Source organism: Sinocyclocheilus anshuiensis, unplaced genomic scaffold, assembly GCF_001515605.1.
Source record: "Sinocyclocheilus anshuiensis isolate Anshui unplaced genomic scaffold, SAMN03320099.WGS_v1.1 scaffold1980, whole genome shotgun sequence".
Lineage (NCBI taxonomy): Eukaryota > Metazoa > Chordata > Actinopteri > Cypriniformes > Cyprinidae > Sinocyclocheilus > Sinocyclocheilus anshuiensis.
Window position 1 is genome coordinate 267,854 of NW_015557235.1, and position 11,343 is coordinate 279,196.

General features: G+C 37.5%; 1 protein-coding gene and 1 long non-coding RNA gene across 2 annotated transcripts in view; both read right to left on the bottom strand.

Moving 5' to 3' along the window:
* Positions 1–695, bottom strand: part of LOC107679026 (uncharacterized) — a 5,951-nt gene extending 5,256 nt beyond the window's left edge. Inside the window, exon 1 of the long non-coding RNA XR_001632995.1 lies at positions 541–695. This is a non-coding gene — a long non-coding RNA (uncharacterized LOC107679026). The remainder of the gene's footprint in view (positions 1–540) is intronic.
* Positions 1–6,488, bottom strand: part of LOC107679024 (uncharacterized) — a 21,999-nt gene extending 15,511 nt beyond the window's left edge. Inside the window, exons 1-3 of the mRNA XM_016474437.1 lie at positions 6,318–6,488; positions 3,798–3,950; positions 1,183–1,331 (exon numbers count right to left, since the gene is read on the bottom strand). Of these exons, the coding sequence (XP_016329923.1) occupies positions 1,183–1,331; positions 3,798–3,950; positions 6,318–6,488 (473 nt within the window). The remainder of the gene's footprint in view (positions 1–1,182; positions 1,332–3,797; positions 3,951–6,317) is intronic.
* Positions 6,489–11,343: the final 4,855 nt, after the last annotated feature.

Here is an 11,343-nt window from a genome sequence, read left to right on the forward strand (position 1 = left end):
AGCCCAGGGAGGGCTCCAGATCCCCAGTTAAGCCCAGGGAGGGCTCCAGATCCCCAGTTAAGCCCAGGGAGGGCTCCTGATCCCCAGTTAAGCCCAAAGAAGGCTCCAGTCCCTGGTTTTGGCCCGGAGAGGGTGTCGGAGCCTGTTATTCTCCAAGTATTTTTTGGGGGGGAGGGTAGTATGGGTCTGTCTGTAGTGTCCAGGCCGAGTGGCGAGGCCAAGGCCACGGAACCACAGAATCACCAGCTCTGGATTCCATGTCCCAGAATCCTCCCCGGCTCACACCTGTTCTCAGTCACGATCACCATCACCCGAGTTCTGATTCCCCGCACCTGTCATCTGCAATCAAGTTACCATTCATAAGCACGCTCCTTCCAGTCACTCACCATCCGGTCTACCGTTCACTACACAGAACTTTACCAGACTCACTGAATGCAACTTACCTGTTTATTCTTACCTCTAGTTCTCTGAAGATCTTCCATTGTTGTTCTCCTCTGCTCCTGGATTCCGTTTTCTCCGTGAACCTGCAAAGAACCAAACATCAATACACTGCTAAGAATCATTGGACTTTACTTTGTGTTGAATTCTCACCTGCCATTGCTCCAGACTATCTGCCTTTGCCATACCTGTCAATAAACCTGCCTTTCATTCACTTACCTGTTGTCTCCAGCTTGATCTGTGACAATGAGATTGTATCAAGATACTGCAATTTATTTTTTTTTTAAAAGCATTGTTACAATCACCATCCATTGTACTTAATTTTCTAGATGTTAAAATGTAGACAGTGTAACACCCAATATACTGTACACTTTGAAGTGACCAACTGGAATACTTGTGGTATACAAAATGTAAATGCAGCGTACAAGGACACTCTCAGTGAGCCCGTGCTTAACTATGAATCGGTGTAATTTACAGTGATGGCTTCTTTAATTATAGTTCAATGGAAGCATTCTAGTATTGTTGGTTTGCACACACTTTGTGTGACTTTTTTTTTTTTTTTTTTTTTTTTTTTTTTTCCCAAACCAGTTAAGTGCAAACCATGTCCCACAGCCTATTCTGAAGATTTTACTGGTCATATCAATCATAGTGATGACTGCACATGCACAGCGTTGTGCAATTGCTCGAGCTTTCAGGAATTCAAAGTGCATCTGAGGACATTCACACAATCAGATGTTCACTCACCGTGTGTAGTCCAGGCAGAGAGTGGTGAGGTAGCTGATGCCTGCAGCCTTACCCAGTCTTTCCAGAGACCCTTCAGTTAGTTTGCAATCAAGTAGCTCCAGTGATTTGAAGGGATAAACTGTCCTCCCCCTCTTCTCCAAAAGAAGACACTGTCAGAACAAACACGTGCATTAAATTATACAGCTGGGTTGGTGAAATGCATCTCATGTGGTGAATTGACAATCATGGATTTTACAATTACTATTATTTTGCACACAGTCACCTGCATTTACATTAAAACAATGTGCTGGCAGCCACCCATAACATTTTGTGATGGTGAGTTTTGCACATGCAGACAACACATACTTTTTCTACAGAAAATGTACAAATTTGTTTCATTCAGTGCAACTTCATTTTTCTTTTAATAATACAACTGTTTCTTATGCACACAACAGAAAGACCACATGATAGCACAATTTCCATCATAGTCATAGAGATTTAAGGCTGGTTTGTGCACTCACAGTCACTGCTAAGCAATTAGGAAGACGTCACTCAACTGGCTTAATGAAATAAATACACAGAGATCAAAGATGCAGTTCTTGACAAAACAGCTGTGTGTAATCGCTATCTAACTGTGAGAAAAAGAATAATTACATACAGGTATCTATTGTAGCCTATATGAAGCTCGCCTCGAACGCCATTCCATAGATTAGTGATGATCTACAGTAGAAAAAAAAACCTCCCAGAATCTCATCAACATCTTAAAAAATGAGGACCTCTTATAGAACTCCCAGGCACTTATTGTTATAACCGTCTGACCGGCACATATAAATCTGTGTGTGTGCCAAATTGATATGTTAGGATTGTCCTAACAGCATTCAAGTGCAGAAATTCAATTGCATGCTTATCCACCATATTGTTTTCCTTACATTCATTGTCTGCAGGTCAGTGGCATATGGCAGTGATTTTCACAGCATCAAAGCTGTTCTGGAAGTAAATCTCACCCTTTAATTGGACAGATTTTTCCGATTTATATGAGCTGAAGTGTGAACATGTTGCCCCTGGAAGGGAATGAAAATGGGTGTGGACCGCAGGATAATAAAAGTGTGTCAGTAGCCATAACATATAACCTGCAGAAGCATGCGCTGTCTGAAGAGGGGCCTTTTCAACGGCTATACAGTGTGGTTTAGGAAATGAGTGGTTTATGAAACACTATGATATTACAGCATAATTTTGCTAAATTGACACAATTTTGGAAACAGAAACTTGGCCATTTCTATACATTTAAGAGGTGATCCATGGTTGATTTGTTGGTTTTAAACCTGAAGTATACTTCTAAAATATACTTCATCAACTCAGAAGTTATTGATTTGATGGATTTTTCATGTAACTTATTTATTGTGAAGTTTAAGTGTGCTGTTTGAATTTGATTTTAGTAATGCTGTGCATTTTATGATATTATCAGCACAAATTCAAGTGATGTACATAGAAATATCTACATCTACAGTTGAAATTAAAATATGAGGGCCACTGTTCTCCAACTAAAATTAAACACCTGAACAATTTAAACTAAGTCTTCAAGTTCCAAGTTCCACATTAAGATCTACAGGACAGTGTCTTTCCTGGAGCAGAGTTGATCTGTAACCTGCTAGGCTATTTTCAGATTGAGGGCCTTGGAACTCAAAGCCCCCACTGGCTCAAAACAAAGCTGAAAAATTGTAAGAACACTGCAAGTTGGCTTCAGATGTTTGCTGATAGGCCTACATAATGTATATATCAGTTTTAAATAAATAAAAAATATTGTTTATCATGTGATGTCATCTCTCAGGTTTCTATCAAGTTCCTACAGAAGTTACACGTCTTATAGTGCTGGAAAAATAATCAAAAATTTGGCAGTAGCTGAGTAAATCTCTTGTCTTCATTACGTCTTCATGGGTTTGACAACCTGCCATAGCCTCAGAGGTATTGCGGTTCTTGTTTCAAATACAGACCAGTATTTTCAACAAGAACTTGTTGAAAAACCTTTAATCAAGAAATCAATTCCATTATGCAAATACTGTCCCTTAATGGAAAAGTTAATTTCTGAACCTGCATAAAAGTATCATGAAATTGATCCTAAAAGATATACAGATTAATGTTTTTAAAGACATCTAATTCTCTTTAAATTTTTATTGTCTTAATTATGTAAAATGGTGTGGAAATGCACAGACAAAAAGAATGTGAATTATGGAAAGGGAGAAAGAGAAAGCAGGTGCATTTAACATGTAAAGCCAAAATGTTTTGCAACAAAATGCCGAGATGACAGAAAAAAATATTCTGGAATCTGAAATTGTTGTGTAATGCAGAACTCTTTCCACAGCTAAACTGATCGGGTGTTAAGATAAAATGTTAACAGTTATGCCTCATTACCATTTACTGCTGAAATAAAGGACACATATCTTACTGTGAATGATGTGGCTGAACAAACATTTTTTTGTTTGCACAGGAAGGTTTGGGTTGTATTGCAGCAGACTTGGCTGCCCTGGTGTACTCTTTCTCTCTCTTGTGTGCTGGAGCAAGCATCCTGAGACTACATGATTTTGCATAACTGCCAATCACAAAACTAGGATATACAGTAAAGTGGGATCGGTGCTCACCAGCTCAACTATATCTTTTTGCTTGAGAGACAGACTCCAGATGTGGAATTCTTGTGCATGTGTGTAACGCTCCTCTCGTATAGCCATTAACAGAGGCTGAAGGCTGGGGAGAACAGTGTCTGAAGGCCCACAATCTGGAAATGACAGCATTATCTACAGGAGAGGGAGAGGGACAGACAGAGGCAGTGAGTGGGAAGGAGATGCATGCAGTAGACATTTTAACAGAACATTAATAAAAAGGGAGTCTCATTAAATCTGTCAATGCACATGTCCATTTCACCCCAAAAGCGGGGGGGGGGGATAAATATTTCGAGAAATCTCAAAAGATATTAGGCTACACAAAATTTATCCAATGAACATTTTACACTCTAAAAAATGCTGGGTTAAATATAACCCAGCTCTGGGTTAAAAAGGGACAAACCCAGCTATTGGGTTGTTATAACCCAACCGCTGGGTCAAAACAACCCAATAGCTGGGTTTGTCCCTTTTTAACCCAGCGCTTGGTTATATTTAACCCAGCATTTTTTGGAGTGTACTCTTTAAGTTTATGGAAATTAGAAAATAATATTGATGCCCATTGATTTTAAAAATCAATTTTACAACACTTTCTGTAAGAAACTTCGGTGACCATGATTTCACCAAGTGCAACATGTTCCTGGATCAACATCCTTGTTGATCCTGGAATAACATTCCAATTAACCAATCAGAATTGAGGGATTAGTTTTCAAGAAATGTCAGTTTTAGGCTTACAGTCAGGGTTAGATGCTTCTACACCCTCCTTATTCACCTATCATTTCCCTCTGATTTTAGGAATAAATTATGGGTAGGTTTAGGTTTAGGGGTAGGGATTGGGTTAGGTCTATATTTTTGTACAGTAATGTTGATCCAGGATCAACAAAAGATGTTGATCCAGGAACATGTCTTACTTGGCAAAATCACGGCGACCAAGAAACTTCCTCTTTTAATGAAGTCAATTAACGTTCTGAAAAATGTAAAAGGCACATCTGGGGAAGTACTATTTGTATTTGGCGTCTTGTGCCATATTTTGGCTCTACATATTTGCAGTTACAAGCCTATTTTATGTATAGCTGCTATCAAGGGCGTAGGTTTGCTTTTGACATTGGTGGGGACATAAACCCAAGGAACACAACTTTCATGCGCATCTGATTGACCGATAAACCGCACGCTCTTATTTCAGTGTTGTTTTTTATTTTGTGGATATTTCAGCTAACAGTTTGATTTGTACCTTCAGTTGAGCAACATTAATTTAAAGTTAAAAACTGTCCGCAGCGGCTCAGGATGCTCCAAATCCTGCTGCACCAGAGTGCCACTTACATATTTTTTACCATAAAATCACATTGGATTTGTCCCAAATTATTGTTTATGTTCATAATGACTTTATCCTAGGCTGGAAGATTGTGTATCTTTCCGCTGTCTGTATGCTTTATATAGGGAGCTAATAATAGCCATAGATTGCGATTTCTCTTTCTCTTTCCATTTGCTCTGTTTTGTCAAACATGCAACTTTGTTGATTCCTGAAGGGAACTTCTAGGCTATATGAACTGTTTTGGACTGCTGTCTTGAATTGGGTACAATACCTGTGAGTTGTTCTAAACGCGGCGCTGCATTCCGCCCATGTATTAAATGCGTGTCCTTGAAAGCGCGCGGTTTTCTAGCTTATTAGCCTATTACTTCCCTTACGAAAAAGAAGTTTATTCAAGTGTGCTATTAATATACTTCTTTTAAACTAAAAATAGGAAAGTATACTTTTAGTCTACTTTTTATGTACTTCTCAGAAATATATTTAAAATGACATTTAAGTATACTTGACTTATACTTAGAAAAAGTCTAAATATATTTGAGCTATACTTGTGTTCCTAGAATCCGTGTTTTCATTGTTATACTGTAGAGGGCGCTAGTACACATCTTCTGTACAGAACTTCCAAAAAACACAAGTGAAGAAGAAACCGAAACAACAGATGCTTCCACATGTTTCTAACACGATCATCAGACATAAAACGGTATCAAAACGATGTAACATTATGGAATAAAATGTCGACCAATGAAGAGGTAATAATAACTGTCAAGCTTTGGGGTGTTGATCGATTGTATACTTACTACATAAAGTATACTTAAAATATACTTGAACTTTACTTAAGTATACTTACTAAAATAAACTTGAAGTATACTACTTTTTGGTAAGGGTTTACCTTCTTAGGTAATATCAATGGTATGATTTCACACTTGAAAGGTTTGAAGCACTTTTTTAACATGGACAAAGAACATTTGACTTTCATAACATAGACAAAAGCAGCTTAAACATACCTCAAAATATCTGTTGTGTTATACGCACTACATAAAGAAAAGCTTACGAGTTTTGAACGCCATGACAGAATAAGGTACCGATTTTTCATTTTTGGGTCAACTGTTCCTTTAAGTCTCTTTCGGTAATCTTTGACAGAACCGTTTTGGGACCTGAATAACTTTTCCGTTTCCAGCCGACCTCATTAGTCAAATTACCTTTTTGAGAGGCTCCTGTCTGTCGATTTGGTGAAGGATGTCCTGTCTGAGCACTGCACTGGGACAGCTGTTAGTCCGCGTGCAGTGACGCTCGTATCTTCTCCAGAGCGCGCGGAGCTGCACCACTTCATCATCGGCGGCGCTCGACACTGCAGACTGCGCCTTGCGCATTACGATACTAAACACTTTTCGGAAATTAATTAATTAGTAACAGTTGATATGTTGACGTTAGAGTTTATCTAATGAATTGAATGCAGTGCACTGAAACATGTCTATTGGCATGATATCAACTTTGTTGTTTCGGAACGTGTCAGCGCTCTCCAGAGCACTGTCTGTTGTCGTAGCAACACCAAGCAAACAAGCTAGATCCTCCCTCCGCCGATACAGTTCATGTACTGTGTTTATCCAATTCCTGTTATCACGTTAAAGTTAAATTGCCATAATTTAGCCTACCCTCGAGTCTGTGAAACGTAAAAGGAAATAGCATACAGGTTGTCAACATGTAATCTTACGTTTGACTGAGGTAAAAGGGAGTTATGTTATGACAGGAAGGTGAATAAATAATGAGTGAATTTTCATTTTTGGGTGAACTAATTCCTCGAATGTGTTTATTTTGTAACGAAATCTGGTGAATTTATGGGGTGTCAGTGTTGTATAACAGACCAAAAAATGATAGGCTATGCCAGACAGAACATTGCACAACTTCTTATAAAACCTTTTTGAAACCTGCTTCTGCAAATGCAGACGAAAACATGTCAGGTGTCCATTTTGATCAATGCCATAAGTGGCATTTTATACAGCCACAGTTTTACTGAAACCACAACTACTGATACCACGAAAATCAAAGGAGATCCATGATATGAAAGAGGTCTTTTCTGGGCCTCCACCTGAAGCCAAACCACAGAAAAGAGCTCATGTTTAATACCTTTAATGCATTTAAAATTGGTCATACTTGTAGTATTAGACTGGTTGTCCCTCAGCCAGAACGCTGGAGTCAGACATTGTCCTGCTTCACCCCTTCAGGGGAATCCAGATATAAATGATTCATTAAAAAGCAGTGAGTGATTTTCTGCTTTTATTTGATTGTTTTGGTCATATTAACAGCGTAGACAGCAGTATAGGTCTTGTATATTACGCTGCTGTCACTTCCCAGCAGGCACACAACGTCATAAGACATTGATATTTGGTCAAATTTCGGTTACGACGTCGCGTGACCAAAATTCAATGTCAATTCAACGTCTAATGTCATTGTTAATCTGATGTCCAATACCGACGTCAGCTGATGTTGATTTTTGTTGTTTTTAGATTGTGTAACCAAAATCCAACGTTAAAGGAACACTCCTCTATTTTTGAAAATAGGCTCATTTTCCAACTCCCCTAGAGTTAAACAGTTGAGTTTGACCGTTTTCGAATCCGTTCAGCCGATCTCCAGGTCTGGCAGTAGCACTTTTAGCTGTAGCTTAGCATAGATCATTGAATCTGATTAGACCGTTAGCATCTCGCTCAAAAATGACCAAAGAGTTTCTATATTTTTCCTATTTAAAACTTGACTCTTCTGTAGTTACATCGTGTACTAAGACCGACGTAAAATGAAAAGTTGCGATTTTCTAGGCCGATATGGCTAGGAACTATACTCTCATTCCGGCGTAATAATATTACGCAGCGCCTGAAAATAGTCCCCAGCACGCTCCCTGTGCAAGCAGGTGGTCACGCTGGTTATGCTGACGGAAGTTAGCCTATTTTCAGGCGCTGCGTAATATTATTGCGTCTGCTGCACCCATGTGCACCCATGTCCATCTCAGAAGTTTAAACTGATATAGCTTTAAAACGCATGATTTCAGCGCAATAGAGTGATAATCAAAACCAAACAGATGTTTTTTGGCAGATAATCTAAAGCAGGAGCTGTAAAGGCACAGTCCTATTCTGGAAAAGGAGGCTGGGAGCAGCAGCTCAATTGCATTTAAAGATACATGCAAAAGTTACACTATGTACAGTAGAGTTGTTTTGATAGATAGATAGATAGATATCCCAACAAAGCTGTCACAGCTGGATTAAAGCAGGAGTGGTTTAATATATTGCTTTCTGTTCACTAAAGTGCCTCCCCTTATGAAATATGTTATGAAGAGGATTATGAAAGGAAGATGTTCACAGAACTGAGGAGGATCTCACACCAACAACGAGACAGAGCAATAGAAAGAAAATTATCAAGACAGATCATGTTTATAGAGCACTTTGGTGCTTGTTTGTGAAGGGTTTCAAGTACTTTAGCATTTTGCCCTTGACCTTGTAAGGCTTGGGAGGATCCATCTTCCCTGGTAAGTCAGATAAGTGTTCAGGAGTTGAGTGTACAGGTTTGTGTCTGTATGGTATTAGGGTGGGTGCTTTCAAAGAAATAAATCTGCTTGACAAATTTGAAGCATATGAGTATGTGTCTCAGAAGACAAATGCACAATTACGTGCTATAATGCTATTGTCTTCATTCCAAATTTCTAGTATTTGGTTTTAAGAATGCGAAGTTTAACCCTCATAGATCCACTATTTTTGACACAGCCTAATTAAATTCTAGATCGTGCCTGAGGGGTTAGTCTAAGATAAACCTAGTTTAGATTATAAGGGGTTTCAAACTGGGATCTGGGCAATTTTATGTTTAACTGTAAAAACATTAACTGTAAAATTTGTCAGGAAAACAAAATCTATAGCCAAGCGCACTTTACATATGCATGGGTATTATTTCCAAAAAATTGTTTCATAATTCGCTTTGGCGTCAATACAGTAATAATATAAAAGCCAAATATTTACATTTGTGGGCAACATGTTTAAAATATCCTGCTTTTTCTAAGCATTTTTATGTTTAAATTGGGATGAAATGTATAGCTTTCTTAATATTTTATGAAGGGGGTTCCTCCTAAAGGCATAATCATATTTGGGGTCCTTGGCATCAAAACGTCTATGATTACTGGAAAGACTTTTATAAAAGTCAAAGACACTGCACTGCAGTTTTGATTTTCAGGAGGGGGAAATTCCAGGACCACGAAACTTGGTCAGAGCACAATTCCAGCATCCTAGCTTGAAAGTTAAAGGATGTGTTGTTAAAATACTTAATTATGACTACTGTGAAATTTTGCAACATTTTCTAAAAATTCTAAAATCCAAAATAAAGTATGACACAAAACGTTTCCTTAGCTGATCATTATTTTTGTTACATATAGCCATGATCCATTATGTCTTTGATTGTATACGCTGCCTGTTTAACAACCCAGATTAACAATGACTATATTGATGGCTGTATTGCTTAAATGAAATATCACATCATGTATTACTAGGGCTGTAAAAAAATCAAATCACCTTATTTAGATGTTGATGTATGATGGGATTTTAAGTTTTTATAGCAGAAAGCTGCTTCAAAATGTATATTCCATAATGGACATTTAAACAGCACTGTAGAAACTTATTTACACTGAACAAAATTATAAACGCAACACTTTTGTTTTTGCCCCCATTTTTCATGAGCTGAACTCAAAGATCTAAGACTTTTTCTATGTACACAAAAGGCCTATTTCTCTCAAATATTGTTCACAAATCTGAAAAACAAAAGTGTTGCGTTTATAATTTTGTTCAGTTTATATACATTAGGTTATATGATTATATAACACAATGTGAATTGTAACACTGTCAGGTTACCCACTTAGAAATGAGAGGTGACACATTTAAATGATTTACGTGACAAAGACCAATTTCCAGAAAGAAATATCAACATTTCACCCTGGTATTGGAACATATTGTAATAACAGCACTCTTTACTTGCATTACTTGACATTACTTTATACAGTTCAAGGATAATGTTGGTTTCACAACCACTTTAATATGTAGCAGATGAACATGGGGGAAAATTAGTTAAAGATGTTAAAGGGAAAAAGTGTTACAAGCATCCTCGGTCTCATCAGTTTTGATTCATGCGGTGAAATCTGAGAAGCTGTTTTTTAGTCTTATGTCAGTGAACACACATTGACCAATTCCTGACCATCACTGAGAGTTCCAGAGATTCTAGCTGCAGGCAGAGGAAAAACATCACCCACCAAGCTCCTCACACCTATCAAATATATCATGCATCGCTGTGTGAGTTTAAACACCCTGCAGTATGCAGAAGAGATGAATAAAATATGCAATATGGCAGGAGATATACAGTAGACAGCTGACTGAGTTTAAAGGTCTAATTACATATAGAATCTCTAAGCTTTTATCATAATACAAAGTCATTTTTCACTCCTAACTAGATCCGCCTGCTATCCATAGAGGAGCGTGTTGAACAACAGAAATAATTTACAGTCTGGCAGGAATGTGACTTCTAAATGAATCCCAGATAGAAAAGCATATGCTGCACACTTAACACCTTAACTAATACAGAAAGGCCAAGAACAGTACAACACCTTCAGTGTTGCATAGCACTGTTTTCGATAAATTTGTTCATACCTTAGACAAATTTTATTTGAGAAAAGTAATAATAGTAATAGCCTATATTTAAAATGCAATTATTTCATACTAAATATATAGTTCAAATCTATTAACTTACATATTGCTCAAGACTTACTGCTATAAAAATTATAATTAAACTTTATTTGGAGTTCTACTCATGCACAATGGACTTTTCTTAATGTTAAGCCCAACATGTGTTTTAATGTCATGATGAGGATTGTATGATCTTTGAATAATATCGGCCTTTAAATGCATAATATTTAAAGTGTACCAACTTGCAATAGTCCCACTTTAACACAATTATATATACTTCAGTATATCTTTAGTTGGACTTCAGCACTACTTCCGCACAATTAAAGTGCATTAAGAACAAAATTAGTTGTTCGAATTTAGCAGTTTAACAGTTTAGTATACTAAAGTAGGGTATTTTTTATTAAGTACATAAATATGTAAATGTATATACTTAGCATGAAACAAATGTCTTTCAAATATATTTAAGTATACTGTCTCTCACTAGGGTATATTGCTCTTGTACAGCAGGCAAGTTTTCAAA